The sequence below is a fragment of the Mustela putorius genome, unplaced genomic scaffold (assembly GCF_011764305.1).
Source record: "Mustela putorius furo isolate JIRA1106 unplaced genomic scaffold, ASM1176430v1.1 tig00000139_pilon_pilon_pilon, whole genome shotgun sequence".
In the NCBI taxonomy this organism is placed as follows: domain Eukaryota; kingdom Metazoa; phylum Chordata; class Mammalia; order Carnivora; family Mustelidae; genus Mustela; species Mustela putorius.
In genome coordinates this window covers 9,354,949-9,374,196 of record NW_025421293.1, presented here as the reverse complement: position 1 = coordinate 9,374,196, position 19,248 = coordinate 9,354,949, and the positions used below count along the sequence as shown (strand labels likewise).

Sequence of the window (19,248 nt, the reverse complement as noted above, 5' to 3'; positions counted from 1 at the left end):
CATCTCCTAGAGGGAAGGGACTCTGTACTGGCAGCTGGTAAAGTCTGGAAGCTTTGGCCTTGTTTGGAACAGCCAAAGTGAGGTTCTTATGTCCTCTCAGATGCTGGATGATACCTGCTTATTCAAATCGGATCTTGCCACAGCATCAGTTTGTTCTTCCCATACACCCCAGAACTGGTCTCTAACTGTCCCTTTAAGGAAGATCTCTGCTGAAGGGTAAGGATGGGGTTGGGAGGGGTGGATACAGGCAGTCAGGGCCTGTGTTTTCCCTTGCTTCCCTGACTCCTACCCCAGGCAAGGCAGCTTCCTTCCTTAGCAGGAGGGCCCACAAGACTGCAGCCTGGCAGCAAGATGGGGGAGGGGAAGGCATTCTCAAGCAGTTGGGGGGGCCTCTGTTCTGATGTAAAAGCATCAGCTGACAAAAAGCCAGAAGTGCTTAGAACGCTCCAGGTGCAAAGAGCAGGAAGACCCCTCCAGGCACTTGACAGGCTTAACTAGATGACAGCCCACCTCCTGTGAGCAGGGACAGGTCCCGAAGCCCACTGGTTCGAAGGCCTGAGCTGTGGACATGAATGGCCCTTTGGGAACTATGCAGCAGAAGCTCGGAGTGGGCAGGGAACCGGCTACACCAGGCAAGCAGTCCGAGTATCAGTCATCTTTTATTGGACGTTAATTCTGAATTAGGATATGAAAGGATTCAAGGGTGCCAAGCAAAGGTCATGGTCAGGAATGCGGCGCGTGCGCCTCCACACTGGGCCCTCTTCAGTGGTACTTGCGTAGCCGCTCGTGTTCTGAAGTTAAAAAGGCAAGATGGTAAGTTTCTTTAAAGGTGTAGTGAAAGCGCAAGATGGCAGATAGGGGAGAGAAAGCCATCCTGAGAATTCCTTTCAGAAGATAACCCAGAACCTGCCTGCCAGGGTCTCAGAACGAGCAGACGTGGAGGTAGCACCTCAGGAGCTAATCTGCTGCCTGGCCAGCCTCTTCCCAGAAGGAACACGCGCTCAGACCCAGTCCCCGAGAGCCTGGCCTCCAGAGCCAACATCACCCTGGCTTTCTGACCGGTGGGGGCTACTGGTGGGGGCTGCCGCAGGCTCTCTGCCACCATCTCCCACCCATAAGCTCCTCTCGGGCCTCAGACCCAGGACAAGCTGCCCTTTTCCAGAACACAGCACAGACGCCGGACTGTACCATTCCTGTTTCTTTCTTCGCACTGGCTGCTAAGAACATGAAGCCAAAATTTTCCACCAACCCTCAGTGGAGCCTGCAGCACCTTACAGAATGCTTCAGTACTACCTTTATCTGGCTTCGTGTTAGTTTTCCTGTCTTCATCTTTTCTTTGCTACAATTTTCCCGCTTAAAATAGCATCCTCTATACTATATTTTCCTAAGTTCCTCCCAATTTTTCAGCTGCCATAGAACAGACTCGTAAACCTGACAGCGAACCAGTCCCACCCAGCAATGAGAAAACCCAGAGGATGGGGTGACCAGAGAGACACTCACTGAGTTCCTTATAACAACGGAAGTAGTTGAAGACCACATAAGCTGCCAGCACCATAGAAATCCCAGCGACGCCCCCTTTCTTCACATTGACATACTTGTTGTAATACCGGTAGTAACCTGCAAACACGAGAGGAGGCCACGGTTTGCTGGGAATGCTTCACGCGGTGCAAAGTCGAGTCTTGTCTTACATTCAGGGACTCAGTTCCGTTCTGACTCTTGAAGCCACTCACCCTAAATTCACTGCCTGATTACGGGAAAAGCACCAGTCCCCCCGTGGGTCTTGCCCTAGGAGCCCAGGACTAGGCCCATGTGGATCCTACCCTGATGCTTTGGCCTTCACCTTAACAGACTTGGCTCAGCCCGCCAGCCTTTGATCTCACCTCACCCTCACATCCAGCCCGAGGGATCCCCTTACCCTAATTCTGACCCCAAATCCAACTCCAAATAAAGGCCACATGGCTGAGGCCGGCGAGGTCTGTCTGTTGGGGAAGAAGGCTTTGTGCCATCATCTCTTTGCTAGGTACCCCCACCAGTGAGGAAACAGTTTCTGCCCTCTTTTGGGCTTGTGGCTTGGCTGAGAAAAAAAGATTGAAATGATTCTAGAAGGCCCGGGTTTACAGCAGTGAGAGTTTATAGTTTATGAAGTCAGGGACTGTTGTCACTAAGTATGGGGGAAAGGCAGAGAATTCTAATCTGAGCTAAGGAAAGGTCTCAGAGGGGCCTGAAGCCAGAGACTACACAGCATCTGTGGGTTCATGTGAGTCTCTGATTCCTAGAATGAGGACAGGGACCCCACGGGACTGATGTGACCATGCACAGACCTGAAGGACAGATCATTTCAAACATCCATCCTGGAAGTTTTGCCTAACAGGGGGATGAGCACTACATTATGGACTAATGTCCACTATGCTTTAAACTCATTCTCCTCTTTAAGACATCTTATGACAAAAATGCTCATAGACACTTCTTTAAGATGATGGCAGTGGTGCTAATTCCAAGCAGCAGAAAACATTTTCTTGGCTAAAATTAATCTTAGAACCAGCCTCTGATAGGGCCAGTCACCAGTCAAACACCGAACTTCAGGGGCTAACAGTCTGACCCTGTCCTCCACATACTGGTCGGAGACAAGGCCTTGACTGCTCGATTAATTCAGGGGAAAGGGAGACCAAAAGACCCAGAAATTTGCTCTTTTTTTACACATGGCTCTGACCTCTTTGAAATGCGCCAGCAATGCCCTTGGGGGTGAAATCCCGCATCAGTATCCAGCTGGTTAGCTCTCCTAGTTTCACATCCAAGAGCTTCTTCTCCTTCAGGGGTACTGAAAAGGAAGAGCAGAAAACACACACTGAAAACCCTCCAGTAAGACAAATAGCATCCTTTTATGTCACTTACTTCAACCATCAATAAAGTCACTACACAGAGGCTGCACACAAGGAATATTACGAATAACTCTATCACACGAAATTCTGTTTTAAGCCAGAGGATATGTAAAGTTTTACTAATGATCAAGATTTGAAATAATACCTTACTGGGAATAACTATGTAAAAACAGAGCCTAAGGGCCATGAGGAATTAAGTAATCCAGTGGAAGACAGAAGAGAAAAATGCCTACAAAACTAATGTTTACATGTATTACCTCATTTAATCTTCATAGTAAGGAGCTAATGCCTTTATTTTATGAGTGGGGGAGACTGACTCAGAGAAGTGAGGCAACTTGGCCAAGTTCACACAGCATGCAGGCAGTAGAGGCAGGGCTCAGTCTTAGGTCTGGCTCCCCTGCTCCTGCAGACAATCTGATACTTCAAGCATCCTACCTGGGTCCATAATGTTAATATGCCATAATAAAATGTTAAATGATAAATGCCATAATAAAAACCACCCCACATGATCCAATGGGCCCCAGATAATACTCCAATGAGACTAGGGACAGAACAGGAAGAGCTCCAGGTTGAGGCCATATCATAATTATCTCAGCTTAAGAGTAGATTAGGAAGGGGACCGGAGGGGGCAGAACTGTGAATGTTCAGATGCTCATAAGGAGAGAATAGTCTCCTTTCTCATCCTTCCCACAGAGATCAATTTAAAAAGCTGCTGGGCAGGGGTGCCTGGTGGCTCAGTGGGTTAAAGCCTCTGCTTTCGGCTCAGGTCATGATCCCAGTGTCCTGGGATCGAGCCCCACATCAGGCTTCTGCTCAGCAGGGAGCCTGCTTCCTCTTCTCTGCCTGCCCCTCTGCCTACTTGTGATCTCTCTCTGTCAAATAAATAAAATCTTAAAAAAAAAAACAAAACTGCTGGGCAGGTACCCTCTTCAAGGCAAGGAGTCAAAGACTATTGTCCTTTCTTAAAGATTACCAACCACAGAAGGACTCAGACCAAATCAAAGAAAGGTTTCTTCTCCATTTTGGGGAACCAAGGAAAGACTAAGGCTCGGTAAGGACCAGCCTCACTGAAGGGAACCCCACAGATCTTCTGACATCTCCCAACACTTAACAAGGGCAGGGGTGGTCGGGCAATGAACAGAAATACATGGCTTTATGGCAGCTTCTCATCTGCTACGGGTCACCTGGACATTGGCCCAAATGGACCAGATCCAGTGTTCGTCAAGAGGCCACAAGTGACAGGTGGGGGCACAAGCCTAAGACTTGCAGACATGGGTTGAGGGTTACGGTTTAGGCCGTCTGTCCCAAATAAACAGGCCTGAACCTTCTATCTAGTCTCAATCCAACAATACGGAGCACCTACTGTATACCAGGCAGTGGGCTCCACAATGCAGCTACAGCACTGACTGCAGACAGGGGCCTTGTTCTCAGGAGCCAACATTCTATCGCCAGACAACCACCTCACCCACTTACCTTAGCAGGCTCACCTAACTTCCACCAGACCCCTTTCTGCTTCTTTACCTGAGGACCTTTGTATGTGCCGTGCTCTTAGATCACCACACAGCCAGCTCAACTTAAATGCCATTCCCTAAAAAGCCTCCTTCCCTGCCTACCTCACCTCAGGCACTTCCTAAATAACCTCTGAGCTGTGAAATGGCTTACTCCAAGCACTAAATGAGAATCTATGTAAAAGCTTTTGGAACATCACTCGGAACTGTGAACTATTATATTATTCTTGTTGAAATGTCATTACAGTCTATGTGAAACAAACGAAAAAGACAGAAGTAGACAAAGAAATGGCTCACAAACCAAACTTAAGGACATTTTTTTTTTTTAAAGATTTTATTTATTTATTTGACAGAGAGAGATCACAAGTAGGTAGAGAGGCAGGCAGAGAGAGAGAGGAGGAGGAAACAGGCTCCCTGCCGAGCAGAGAGCCTGATGCGGGACTCGATCCCAGGACCCCGAGATCATGACCTGAGCCGAAGGCAGGGGCTCAACCCACTGAGCCACCCAGGCGCCCAAACTTAAGGACATTTTAAGCAGCAGGACTTTAGGGATTAATTGCACCCTTTAGTTCCTTGACAAACAAAACTGTGATGTGATTAGTGTGGTGCTATTTTTCCATGAGACAGTCTCAAATGAATTTCGGGATATGATCCAAATCTCTGTTGGAGAGGTTAGTGTCAATGATAGCAATACCACACAATCATGTTATTAGAGAATGGCCTATACCTTTCTCTGTCACCCTGTCCATGCTATTCTCAGAAAAGTTTAACAAGTACACATTTTTACAGGCCAGTTTTGTCTTCACTTGGTTCAGAAGGCCGTGGTCCAAGAATAACTATACCATGTGTCTTCTTGAACAAGAACACAGTCAGCACCTTTGCTACAATCCCGAAGCCTTCTTCCATGCAGTGAGGAGTGTAAACGTTTGATTCTAAAACCAACTGGCTTTATATATGGCCACATGGTGGGGAGTGCAGGACAAAAGTATAGATGGAACTAGAAGGGCCGAATGTTACTAACTGTTGGCGCTGGGTAATGAGTCTAAAGTGTTCATTACATTACTGCTTCCCTTCCCTCTGAAATCGTCCATAATAAAAGGTTTAAAAATGCTTTTAATCATAGGACTATGTTGGGGGAGATATACAAAAGAAACTGTTTTAAGTCAAAGTATTTTTGACTGATAAGGCTGGTAACAAAAAAAAAAAAAAATCAGGTCACTTCTGATCCCACAAACTTATGAAAACATACTCAGCATTCTCACAACCACATTCAGAGGCTGGCATGGTGCCTTGGCACATCACTGGAGAAAGCAGCCAACAATTTAAAATTCATTTTTCTGTATATTTAGACATATAAAGAGGGTTTCCTTAACAAAAACTAAGAAATTTATAAAGACGGGGGGAAAATTCACATTGGGCCTAAGAAGAGCCAAATACAGCACCATCATAAAACCCTGAGAGATCAACAGACTGGTCAGAGGCACATCTACACTTTTTCCAAGACTGTGTCTCTTAATGGAAGACAAAGACTTCAGTCCTGAGCAGCAAAACTGGAACCCTCCCCTCCAACACTTCCCGCAGTGCTGCACACCTCTCCCCCTAGGCAATCACTGGCTCCCACTAGTAGAGGGCAGTGGTAAACAGGGCAGATTTTGGGGAGTCACGCATTCTGAGTTCAGTGCCATTTTGCTGCTGTGTGCCCTAGGACAAGTACCTGCCCTCTGTGCCTCAGTTTCCTTTGTAAAATAAAGTTAAGACAGCAGCCATCGGGGCACATGGGTGGCTCCGTTGGTTAGCATCTGCCTTTGGCTCAGGTCATGATTCTGGGCTTCTGGGATTGAGCCCCTCATTGGGCTCCCTGCTTCTCCCTCTGCTGCTCCCCCTGCCTGTGCTCTCCTGCTCTCTCTCAAATAAATAAATATCTTAAAAGAAAAGAAAAAAAAAACACCAGCCACCTTGGTAATTGGCTGTAGATATTATGTAAATGGAAATTATCTGTCTATGAGCTATGTAAAGACAGGAGCAACCCCACACACAGTTCGTAGTCGTAACAGACTTCCAGTGAAGGCTGAGAAAGGACCGTATGTTCTTGGAAGAGCAGGTGGCTCCCTGGTCTGATTTTATGACTTCAAAAAAAGCACACTGTCCACCTATATGGAGAGGCATGAAAATGCTAAGTGTCTTCTGGGTGCTAAATCCAGCCTAGGGGTCGGCCACAGAGTAAAGAGCCTCTGTGACTTTTTTTTTTTTTTTTTAATTTTTAAAAAACCATTCTATTTCACACGCCATACAGAAACAGATCATAGGAAATCTAACCCATTGGCCACAGTTTGCTGACCCAATCTCATCTACTGCTGTTAATTCATATTTCCATCACTTTATTTGCTAATGAACTAGTGGCTTTATGCTCTGGCGAAAGACACCAGCTAAAAGACTGTTGAGTACTTCAGAGACTTGGGAGTTCAACTCCTTCACCTAGGGTGATGGTGAATGGGCCAGCCATGGCATGACCGCACTCCAAGGTCACAAAGTGGAAGCTGAGATGACAAGTACTCTTAACAGCAGGCCAGGCAGTGTTTCAAGAACCTACACGTACTAAGTTGTTTAATGCTTCGTCCACAGTGCTCATCACTTCTCTCTACTGAAGTGATGCTGAGTTGCAATGCCTCCTTTTCACACGGCCTCTTGTTTAAACAATACAACCACCGCTGATTAATATTCTCATGCTCATTTGTTACAGCTGGGAAAAATAGCACCATTCTCATCTTTTCTGATCCCCTCTTCGTTTCTCCAGGCTGATATTAAGAATATAAGAACCGAGGGGCGCCTGGGTGTCTCAGTGGTTTAAGCCTCTGCCTTTGGCTCAGGCCATGGTCTTGGGGTTCTGGGATCAAGCCTCACATTGGGCTCTCTGCTCTGCGGGGAGCCTACTTCCCAAGCTCTCTCTCTCTGCCTGCCTCTCTGCCTACTTGTGATCTCTCTGTGTCAAATAATTAAATAAAAATCTTAAAGGAATATAAAAATTGAGTGAAACACACAGGTTAATCAAAACTCTGCCTCAGGCAGGCCACACACATTGCTGACCCTTATTTTCATCTTTAATATGGGATCAATGTTCCAGACAGAAGCTTACTGACAAGGCTACTGAGAGAGGCGCTAAGACTAAAACATGGTTTCCGTATTAAAAAAAAAAAAAAAAAAAAAAAATCAGTGTGCACATTCTGGTAAGTGTAGATTTACTCACGCATATCACTGAAAAACCTGCAGATCATAAGGCCATCCTTGCAATTTAAACTCCGTTTACCACGAGGTTTGCATCTCAGCTCAGCCCTCTCACTAGTCGTGACCTTGAGTAAGTCACCTCACCTCTCTAAGCCTATTCAACGCGTATTCCACACATACACGTCCAACCTGACGTGATCTCAGGCACCGTCCTAGGCGTTCGCTCCTCCTGGAGCTTAATCTGAGCTTCAGCTTAGTTCAGAAGGGCAGAAGCTGCGCGTAGGGTTCAAATGCAAAGCGCCTGGGCTACGACGGGATCAATATTCAGCAAGGAGGAAGAGTGGCCGGAGGTGGTGCAGTCCCCAACTCGCAGAAGCATCCTCCGGCGGCTCTCACTCCCATCGCTGCAGCCGAGAGACGCGGGCCCCTTGGGCAGGTGGGCTGCGCAGCTGAGCGAGCGAAGGGTCGAACGGTGAAAGGCTCTAAGCAAAAGGCTCGGTGCACCTCTGGTGAGGCCACAGGGAAGGCCCTGAGCGAAGGGCAGGCGTCTCCGCAGCCCTCTCCCCTCCCACTGTAGCTCTGAGCCCCAAATCCCGGAACACGGGTCCTGCCTTCAACCTTGCAACCTTAACTGGGTACAAGTACTCACCGACTGACGCCATCTTGGAGTCCTGGGTGTCCGCTGCGCCGGGCCGCGCAAGGACTCCTGGGTAGGGAGCTGGCGCCCCCGTCGGCCGGGAAGCAGAGGTTTATGGGAAGCAGGTCGCGGCTGCCGCGAGCCTGGAGCTGCAAATGCACCATAGGGGGAAGGGCAAGTCCCTGGAGGGCAAAGCCCCAGGATTCCGCAGGGGTAGAGGGGGATGGAGACGGAGGGATACGGGGAAGGGGGACCGGGTGGTGATGGTAGGGCTCAGCCTGAGCTTTCCATCCTAGGAGGGAGGAGACTGGAAGGGACCTAAAGATGGGAAGTGAGGAGAAAAGAGCATCCCGGCTTTCTTACTTTGTCGCCTTCAAATTGTTGTGGGAGATGACAGGGGCCTAAGATCTATGTCCCAGCTCTGGGCTGGGCTCTGAAGACAGAAAGAAGCAAGACCCTAGGGGTACACAGCTCCAGCCCTTATTTCTTCCACTTTTCCAAACACAATGATGCCTCACCATCATTTTATTTTTTTCTGAAAAGGCCACGATAACCATTCCTGGTTAAGGAGTTCTAACTTGGACAGGACTCCCTGAACTTCATTCACTTCCTTTTCTAAAGTAGGGGTCCAATGCAGCCGGCACCAGCAGACAGTGGCAGGGGAGCTGCCTGCCTCAGGGAACTCTAGGATTCCACAGTTTTCTGCCCTATTCAAGAAAGAGCCCAAGTGTAAAAAACCAGAAGGATCTGTGGACATAAATAAACAAACAAATAAATAAATAAATAAATAAGGATTTGTGGTTATGTGAAAAACCAGGACTGCCAACACACTCTGGAGTCACCATGCACAGGGTTCCCTAAGACCCATGATTTCTAAGCCTTAGCCATTCACCTTCAGAAGAAAACAGGGACAAGGATCTTGCTGTCCCTGGAGCATGGTGTAAACACTCTGGGCTAGAGGCTGAGTGCCATGATCCATGCCCTCGGCAAGAGGGCTGCAATTTACTCCCTTCATAGGTCCATCAAGAAACTGGACTCTGCACTGGGGCAGAGATACATTTTGTTGATATTTGTTTCCTCATAAAAGTTTAATTCATTTGAGATACCTTTTCTTGGGACACCTGGGTGGTGAGTCAGTTAAGCATCTGCCTGCTGCTCAGGTCATGGTCTTGGGGTCCTGGGATCAAGTCCCACATTGGGCTCCTTGCTCAGCAGGGAGCCTGCTTTCCCCGACACCTCTCTCTGCCTGCCTCTCTGCCTACTTGCAATCTCTGTCTGTCAAATAAATAAATAAAATCTAAAAAATAAAACAAACAAACCCATGATCTCTAAGGTGGCTTTGGATGGCATGTTCATGAGTTGCTGGAAAATTTCTTCTCCAGTCCTGGTAAGTTCAACAACTTGTCACCAGCAATGGATGGGGGTGTGGGGTAAGAGCTCATCATTACCCATTAACACGTGTTCTTTTGTTTTTCCTTTCTGGTTTTGGGGTTTTTTAGAGAGGGAAGGGGAGAGGGAAAGGGAGAGAGAGAATCTTAAGCAGGCTCCGTGCCCAGCGTGCAGCCTGATGTGGGGCTGGATCTCACGACCCTGAGATCATGACCTAAGCTGAAATCAAGAGTCAAACACTTAACCAGTGGAACCACCCAGTCGCCCCTCTCTTAAAAGGCACAAAGATTAGAAAGAAAATTTATACCATAAGTCATGAAGATAAAATGAGAGATGAGGGAACATAAAAATAAGTCGTAAAAGGTGGTTGAAAAAATTAAAAATGGGAATCAACAAAAATATAGCACATGATAAAGAGAATCTAAGAGACAGTGTTGTAAACAAGGAATGATGTTGAAAACACAACTGAAAAGCAAGAAAAGTGGTACAAAATATCAAATTTTTAAATGATGAAGGATCAATAAAGGTAATGGGGAAGGAAGGTGTGAATGTGTATAAAAATGGAGAAATGTGGGCACCGGGGTGGCTCAGTTGGTTAAGACACTGCCTTCAGCTCAGGTCAGGATCCTGGAATCCCAAGATTGAGTTCCGCATCGGGCTCCCTGCTGGGTGGGGAGTCTGCTTCTCCCTCTCTCAATGTCTCAGTCTGTCAAATAAATAAAATCTTTAGAGGCACCTGAGTGCCTCAATGGGTTAAGCCTCTGTGGGTTAAGCCTCTGCCTTCGGCTCAGGTCATGATCTCAGGGTTCTGGGATCCAGCCCCACATGGGGAATCTCTGCTCAGCAGGGAGCCTGCTTCACCCCCACTCCGCCTACTTGTGATCTCTGTCTGTCAAATAAATAAATAAACTCTTAAAAAAATAAAATCTTTACAAATATACATTTGTGGTACGCCTGGGTGGCTCAGTGGGTTAAAGCCTCTGCCTTGGGCTCAGGTCATGATCCCAGAGTCCTGGGATCGAGCCCCGCATTGGGCTCTCTGCTCAGCAGGGAGCCTGCTTCCCCCTCTCTCTCTGCCTGCTTCTCTGCCTACTTGTGATATCTGTCTGTCAAATAAATAAATAAAATCTTTAAATATATATATATATATATATATATTTGTTTATTTGAGAGAGAGAGAGAGCATACACAAGAGAGTGGGGGGAGGGGCAGAGGAAGAAAATCTTCAAGCAGACTCTCCCCACCCACCGCCCCCCAACCTGCCCCAGTGCAGAACCCAAAGAGGTTCTCAACCTCTCCACCCTGAGATCATGACCTGAGCTGAAACAAGAGTCGGGTGCTCAACAACTGAGCCACCCAGATGCCCCTCAACACATGAATTTTTAGAAGATACAAACATATAGTCCATCACAGAAACCTAAAGAAGTGACGTAAATAGAATTAAATGGTAATTCTCCAGAAGAATCTGTCCCTGTCATTCTCAGCTCATGGGCAGAGGAAACTCACTGAGCTGAGTTTGCTGGCCCCAGGGTGCTGGTGATCAGAATTGGCAGGCTGTGTGTTTAGGAGGGGGAATGACTGGATCTAAGGTTATAGGGACCTGGTGAACTGATCTCATTTCATACTAGAATGTGATTGTCAAGTCACCCACAAGAGCCCTGACACTTCCCAGTGTGGAAATTTTTGAAAAAAGTTTTCAAAACTACCAAGACGGGCACCTGGGTGGCTCAGTGGGTTAAGCCGCTGCCTTCGGCTCAGGTCATGATCTCAGGGTCCTGGGATCGAGCCTGCTTCCTCCTCTCTCTCTGCCTGCCTCTCTGCCTACTTGTGATCTCTGTCAAATAAATAAATAAAATCTTAAAAAAAAAAACTACCAAAGAGTGTACTTTCTCAGGGAATTAGTGCTGAGAAATCGATTGGACATTTTCCAGATGTGATGTTTGTGTTAAAAGAACTCTACATGTGAGAGTTGGAGTTGGATACTATAAAGTTGTGGGTTTTTTTTTTTTTTAAGATTTTATTTACTTGACAGAGAGAGTGAGAGCACAGGCTGGGAGACAGGGGAAGACGGAGAAGCAGGCTCCCAGGGAGCCCAGCATGGGACTTGATCTCAGGACCCCAAGATCATGACCTGAGCCGAAGGCAGCCGCTTAACCAACTGAGCCATTCAGGTGCTCTGGGTACTATAAATTTAATTCTGTACTGGGGAAGCAACAATTATGTAATAATTGAGATAATTAAGATACTGGCATAGTACCTTCGATGGAACACGATGTAATATTTAAAGTTGTGATTGAAAGGATTAGGCAAAATGGAAGATGTAACACTTAAGTAAAATAGATTCTGAAATGGTATTTATGATATCTATCTATCTGTTTGTTTGTTTGTTTAACTAATTTATTTATTTTAGAAGTAGGCTCCATACCCAACACGGGGCTTGAACTCACAACCTGGAGGTCAAGAGTCCCATGCTCCAGTGACTGACCCAGCCATGTGCCCCAAAATGGTACTTATTATTTTAAAATAATTATTTAAGACAAAATTTTTACAAGTGGATAATATCTGAAAGGAATGTTAAAATATCCTCGTTAAATGATGGCACTTTGGTGTTTTCTTCGTTTAAAATTTTCTTTTAGTAAGGTTGTATTTTTAGGATCCCCTACAGTTCTGTACAAACTCTGGGCTCCCCACCAATCTGACAGTGTGTTGCTCTGACTCTAAACTGCATATCAAAGGTTTTGAGAACTGAAGTAGAGTGAGCAACTACCCAGGTCCCAGACCAACCTGTGTGTAGTGTACACGCAGGACAGATCCAAAAAACACAGCAGAGCGTTGGACAAAATCCAACACCCACTCATGATAAAAACTCTCAGTAAACTAGGAACAGGGTGAAACTTTCTCAACTTGAATAAGACTATGTATAAAAAATTCTCCAGGGGCGCCTTGGTGGCTCAGTGGGTTAAGCCACTGCCTTCGGCTCAGGTCATGATCTCGGGGTCCTGGGATCAAGTCCCGCATGGGGCTCTCTGCTCAGCGGGGAGCCTGCTTCCCTTCATCTCTCTCTGCCTGCCTCTCTGCCTGCTTGTGATCTCTCTCTGTCAAATAATTAAATAAAATCTTTAAAAAAAATTCTCCAGCCAACATCATATTCAATGAAGGGAAACTAGAACCTTTCCCACTAAGATCAGGAACAAGGCAAGAATGTCCCCTCTCACCACTCCCTTTCAACATGGCACCAGAAGTTCTTGTTAATGCAATAAGGCAAGGTATACGACTTTGGAAGAAAGATGTAAAACTGTCATTATTCGCAGATGACATGATTACCTAGAAATTCAGAAAGAATCAACAACATTCATGGAACTAGTAAGTGATTAATAGGAAGGTCCAGGAACAAGGTTAACAAACAAAGGTCAGCTGCTTTCCTATATAATGAACCAACGGAACTTGAAATTAAAAGCACAGTATGGAGCACCTGGGTGGCTCGGTGGGTTAAAGCCTCTGCCTTCCGCTCAGGTCATGATCCTGGGGTCCTGGGATCGAGCCCTGCATTGGGCTCTCTGCTCTGTGGGGACTCTCTCTCTCTGCCTACTTCTGATCTCTGTCAAATTAATAAATAAAATCTTTTTAGAAAACACAGTATCATTTTTACATTAACACCCAAAACTATTAAATACCTAGGTATAAATCTAACAAAATATGTACAAATCTATAGGAGAAAACCTCAAAGCCCTCCCTCATATGGATGGGGATTATCCCTAAAAGGACGCCTTGTCTTAGAGAGCACGTGTTTGTACAAGTAGACCGGTGGAACAGGTTCTCTCTCTCTCTCTCTCTCTCTCTCTTTTTCCTGCACATGGATTATTTTTGACAGACCTATAACACTGAATTAGCTTAAGATATACACTATAATGATTTGATATATGTATATATCATGGAAGGATAGTCCACTCTTTTATATATATAAATTTTCACCAATTCCCCACAGAGCTGCTTAGTGCTTAGTGCCAGCTCCGCCCAACGATCTGTGATGAGCTGTGAAGTGTAACTCAGGAACAATCCTGACTTCCCACGATGAAAAGCACAAAGCTTTGCGATAAAAACGCAGTTCTTACCTTCATGGCTCGTTTTCCTTGGTCCCTGGGTTTCTGCAAACGTATTAATAGTGTCTGCAGGGGAACGCACTTGAAGCTCTTCCTGTCCTGCGGAGTACAAGTATCTCTGGAATAAGGGGCACCGCCTTCCCCCACGCCGTTCATTAACTGAAACCTTGGCTTTAGTACGTATAAAATCCTGGCTTCTGGCCCTCAGCCCTCCGCCGGAGGGAGTGGTCATCACGGCGCTCGCCTCCGGACTCTATCTGGAGCCTTCCAGGCTCCCGAGGTCTGCACGGTGGGCTCGGGCGACGCTTGCGTCCCCCACGCGTGCCAGGTGGCGGGGTGGAGCCGGGGAAGAGGAGGGGGGGACGCAGCGGCCACCAGCTGCTCCTTTCCTCGTGCTGGTGAGCCGCGCGCGCAGCGGTCTCCAGCCCCTGCTTTCCAATTCCCTTGAGCCAGCAGCAGCTCCAGAGCCTCCCCAGAAGACAAGCGCGGTTCGCCCCCAGGCTCTCCCCTCCGAGCTGCGACCTTCGATCAGACCCTCGGACCTGGCGTGGCACCCGCTGAGGACAAACCAATCAACTCTGTGAAAGAGACCAGGACTCAGGAGGGAGAGTAGGGGGGACAACACGCCGCGCCCTGCGTTAGGTCGGGAAGCTCTGTCCGGTTCCTGCGCCCCTGGTGGGGGCTCAGATCCCACCTAGGAAGGTCCATTCCCGGAGGGCGGGAGTTAGAGACCTCGGTGCAAGGGCAAGGGTCTCCCCGAGTCCGGTTGCTTGGGATCAGCAGGCCAAAACTGGAGGTCAGCTCCGTCTAAGCCTTAGTTATACCTCCAGACGCCGTCCAGGGTCAACAAGCGCCCGAAACGAAAATTGAACTTTGAAGAGGGTGCAGGACGCACGAAAGCATTTCCATGCAGACGAGGAAAGGATCCAGGAGATTCGCCTGGAGGACTCCACCCAGCGCTCCTTCTCACGCCCGCAGGAGCTCCGCTGGGGTTGCCGGGGCCGGAGGGAGCCTGGGAGGAGCCGAGGGGAGCCGGACGCGGCTGCTGCTGGGGCTAGCGCCTGGCCGGGGGCGGGCTCCCACCCGAGGACTGCGGGGATCTGCTCCCGGGAGGCTGGCATGGCCCGGCGCTGGGGAGGGGAGGGTGGAAGAGAACTTAGCTGCCGCCCTCCGCCTGGGGAAGAGTGTTAACAGCCCTGAACTTGGGTGTTCACCGCAGCAAGGCGCAGCTGCTTACCTCTCTCCCTTTCCCGGATGCGGGGCGGACAGGGGGAGCAGACAGTCCCCTGTGGGCCCAAATCGCCCTAGTTGAGGATGAGAAGGAGGTTCCGCTGCGAAGGGAGCAATCGCACAGGGGCACGGCGATGTTGCCTCCGCACCTGGCTGGTCTTGAAATCTTTTCCTTTTCCTTTTTAAGTTTATTTATGTGTTTGTGACCTCTACACCCAAGTGGGGCTGGAACTCACGATCAGGAGTCGCATGCTTCTCTGACTGAGCGGGCCAGGCGCCCCTGGTCTTGGAGTCTTGAAGGGCGCACCAGGAGGGGCACTGCACGAAAACCACCAAGGAGCGAGGAAGGTGAAGGCCACTGCACCGGCTGTCGGTGGCAGGATCCTGAGGCCCGTTGAGTTCCCTCAGGTCTCCGTGCTGCCCGCATCGTCCTCTGGGCGTGGAAGAGGGAGCAGGAGCGCGGAGGTTAGGGCTGGAAAGAGGCAGAACTCTGATGGAGGTCCAGAGAGTCCTGAACTGCAAATCTGCGGACTAGCCTCTATTTTCCGGCCAAGGATGACTTCTCTGTGAGAGTCAGTTGAGGATGGGGACTAACACTAAGTCCCATTGTGACCTGCCCCGGGCCTCAGCGGAGGACTAGGGGTTCGGGTAGGGGATAAAAACCCAGGTCACCAGAGCCTGTACTGGACACAGTCTTGCCGGCCAGCCAAGCCCTCCAGGTTCTGTCCTGCTGGTCCCTTCTTTTCTGGAGCCCTTTAAAACTGACTCTACAGAGGGGACCACTCTGGCCCGTTGCTCCTCTTCTGAGTCTCAGGCACAGACTTTGTGTTCCATCTTCTCAGCCCTGTGTATTTCCTCTACCCTTGAAGAAGCCAAAGAAAAATCAGGGAAACACCACGCTGAGCCCCACTGGCTTTGGAAGGAAATACCAGCTAGTGGAGTAGTGACCAGGGGAAGGGCATCACCAGCATGAAGACCCGTATGAGCCAATGACCCAGCGTTATGTGACATCTCAGAGAACTTGGCTGACAAGGGAAACTGAAGCCAGGTTATGAAAGTGCTGTCCGCAGTAGTCTGTTTGGAGAACACCAGAGTGAGAAAGATGCAGAGAATAAGAGGGGTCAGGTGGGCAAGGGGCTGGACCGACCTTGAAGAGGTTGAATCATGACAGGTCCTCGCTGCATGTGGCATAAACTGGAGAGGAAAGTGTAGGTAGAATCTTAAAGAGGAGGAGAAAGAAAAAGAAAGGAAATGCTACGTGCTCAGGCTCACGCAGCATCTTTCCTTCTCCATCAAAGCTGATGGATGTGGGGCGCCTAGGTGGCTCAGTCTTTAAGCGGCTGCCTTCGGCTCAGGACCTGCTCCCAGGGTCCTGGGATGGAACCCTGAGTTGGGCTCCCTGCTCAGTGGGGAAGCCTGTTTCTCCCTCTCCCACTTCCCCTGCTTCTGTTCCCTCTCTGTCAAATAAATAGATAACATCTTAAAAAAGATAAAGTAAGCTTGTATTGAATTCCCAGAAAACTCCTGAAAATTGATCCCAAAGTCTTCAAGACCCATAGACACTGCCCTTCGCTAAGGGAGAATATCTAGTTTTTCATGTAAACTATGAAAACCTAAAGCCACATCATACATCAAGGTGAAAGACTGGATGCTTTCTCCATAACATCAGGAACAAGGCAAGATGTCTTGTCCTGGCATGTAAGCATCAAGGTCAAGTCTGAGTTCTTGGTGGGGGTGGTGGTGGTGGCAAGGGTTGGGCTATGTGTCTAGAGGTCCCTACTTCAATGACATTTTAGGACAAGGTGTACAATTTAAATCTGAGCGATATTCAAATTGCATCATGTCTGTTCCAAAAACCCTCCCCAAAACTCAACCATAGGAGCAGGCACCAAGCTGCTTGGCACATGGCAGAGCCCAGCCTTCCCAGGCCAGGCCCAGGAAGGTACTATGGCTTTGTTCCAATAAAAATACAGTTTTTTGGGGCCCCTGGTTGGCTCAGTGGGTTAAAGCCTCAGCCTTCAGCTCGGGCCATGGTCCCAGGGTCCTGGGATGGAGCCCCGCATTGAGCCCACATCGGGCTCTCTGCTCGGCGAGGAGCCTGCTTCCCCCTCTCTCTCTGCCTGCCTCTCTGCCTACTTCTGATCTCTCGCCATCAAATAAATAAATAAATAAATAAAATCTTTATTTAAAAAATGCAGTTTTTTGAGAAACCAATGGTAGCAGTTTTCCATTGTGATTGTTCAGTAAAAGAGAATTTTTTTTTTTAACACATTTGCCCTTTTCCCTCTTCTTTTAACGTAAGACTACTGGAGAATGAAAGAAAGAGTATTGCGTTTCTGCCACCAATACCCCTGAATCGTCTGAGGCCACAAAGAGCTGTCAAGGTGAGCTGTCAAGGTGCTTGGCAGCTTCATGCCCAGTAGGTGGTCCCTTCCTAAGAGGGCATTTAGTGTTAGGGGTCTCCCTGGGGCAAACAGAAATCCAAACACTTGGGGTAGAGCTTGGAGACAATCCTTCATTTTAGATGGAGAGATGATCCCCAATTTTGTGTCTTGGAGATGTTCACTTTACTGTTGTTAACTTTTAAAAGATTTTATCTTTAAGTAATCTCTTCCCAATGTGGGGCTCGAACTTAACAGCCTTGAGATCAGGAGTTGCGCACTCTATCCGCTGAGCCAGCCAGGTGCCCCTATTGTTCTGTTACTTTAAAATCAATTCCCATTAAAAAGATATAGATCTATATATCTTTTACATCTCATAACTCTATCTCCTCAGTTTAAAATTAGTATCACTTGCTGTATTTGAAAAATACAGTATGTTATTGAAACAATAGAAAGGTACTTTCCTTCTTTTTTAAGATTTTATTTATTTATTTGACAGGGAGATCACAAGTAGGCAGAGAAGCAGGGGAAGCAGGCTCCCCGCTGAAACAGAGAGTCCCGAATTGGGGCTCGATCCCAGGACTCTGAGATTATGACCTGAGTTGAAGGCAATGGTTTAAAACACTGAGCCACCCAGGCACCCTGGCACTTCTCTTCTTGATGCCACCTTTGAGTGGCTGGGTCCAAGCTCTGAGAAATGCCAGCAGAGTGAAGGCGGGTTCTTCTGTCACTATAGCAAATCCACTGCAGCATCTTCAGTAGAAGCTTTGCTGTCGGTGCTCTTTCATAAACGGAATGAGACCTTCTCATTGTCCTCCAGGAGGCCTGGATACATAGGCAAAAAGTAATACCCATGCTGAAAGGCAGTCTTGAACCGGAGACCCCAAATCTTCAATCTAAAGCGTCCCCGAACAGCGCTAGTCCTGACTGGGTATGCCTATGATGGAGGAATGAGGAACTATCCATAAACTATTCTTTGATCCCAACTCAAAATCGACATTGTGTGCCGCGAGTCCTAAAACTCAGAAGTGGAAGGTTTCTCCTTATACCAGCAATGATGAGGCAAGATCAGTCTTGGTATTTCACCCAGGAAGCCTGTATGATGCCCAGGGTGGGGACACCTGGCCGTCACATGGCTCCTGGATCCAGAATCTCCCTGGTGTCAGGTCTTCTCCGTTCACTCAGCGCCATCAGTGAAAAGGGCGCTGCTACCAAAATCCTATTATCCACAGTCACACTGCACATCCCAACCATGAAGCATTACTCTATCCTCCACTACCCGTTGCTCTTTAACCCAAGAGATCACATCAGGTGGCAACATGTACAGAGCCTGGTGTCCGCAGGTGCTCGACACTCCCTACCCTAGTTTTTTGTTTGCTTTCCTGTCTGATGAGGTTTCTACAATGAATGAGTGTGTGTGTGTGTGTGTGTGTGTGTGTGTGTTTAAGCAAAAAGTAAAAAAAAAAAAAAAAAAAAAAAAAAACTTCTAAGTGCTCCTTTTGGAAAGTGGAAGTAGTCTTCCTCCCCAGGCATTACCGGGGTGCAAATCCCCATGGTGCTTCTCGTGCTGAGATCTTGGATCCCAGACGCCCCCACTCCTGCTTTCCCTGGGAGTTGCAACTGACATTTTCCAGACGCTTCCCATACTTAGCTCCCTAAAAGCCCTGGGGAGGAAGGTTTCCCGAATCCCGAGCGCGAGGACCCTCCCGCGCCCTGAGCTCCCTGCTTGCTTCATTCACATTTATATTTTGCTTTCATTAGCCCCGTTTTAGGAGGGGCAAGGAGCTCAGAGTCGATTCCAAGTCACAATACAGGCGGCGTAAAAAAAACTTAGTAAACGCTGCACCTGACACCTGCTGCGATGGACGTCGTTTAAATGACAACAAACAGGCCAGCTCGCAG

The 19,248-nt window shown here is 48.0% G+C and overlaps 1 protein-coding gene across 3 annotated transcripts; it reads right to left on the bottom strand.

Moving 5' to 3' along the window:
* Window positions 1-640: 640 nt before the first annotated feature.
* ATP5MF (ATP synthase membrane subunit f) lies at window positions 641-14,960 on the bottom strand. Of its 3 annotated transcripts, none has more exons than XM_045075094.1 (4): window positions 13,748-13,982; window positions 2,711-2,818; window positions 1,501-1,617; window positions 641-791 (listed from the first exon to the last, which is right to left on the bottom strand). In XM_045075094.1, the coding sequence occupies exons 1-4, from the start codon at window positions 13,965-13,967 to the stop codon at window positions 763-765; spliced, it is 474 nt and encodes a 157-aa protein (XP_044931029.1). In that variant the 5' UTR covers window positions 13,968-13,982; the 3' UTR covers window positions 641-762. The 3 variants fall into 3 exon arrangements, with proteins under 3 accessions (XP_044931029.1, XP_004774995.1, XP_044931030.1); XM_004774938.3 differs by lacking the exon at window positions 13,748-13,982 and adding an exon at window positions 8,259-8,395; XM_045075095.1 differs by lacking the exons at window positions 641-791; window positions 1,501-1,617 and adding an exon at window positions 14,560-14,960 and having other exon boundaries at window positions 2,778-2,818; window positions 13,748-13,834.
* Window positions 14,961-19,248: the final 4,288 nt, after the last annotated feature.

Coding starts and splice junctions, on each gene's coding strand:
- ATP5MF (XM_045075094.1), bottom strand. CDS start 13,967: ATGACCACTCCCTCCGGCGGAGGGCTGAGGGCCAGAAGCCAGGATTTT. Junction 2,819..13,747: donor AAGGAAAACGAGCCATGAAG/GTAAGAACTGCG, acceptor CTTCCTTTTCAG/TACCCCTGAAGGAGAAGAAG. Junction 1,618..2,710: donor TGCTGGCGCATTTCAAAGAG/GTCAGAGCCATG, acceptor TCGTGTTTGCAG/GTTACTACCGGTATTACAAC.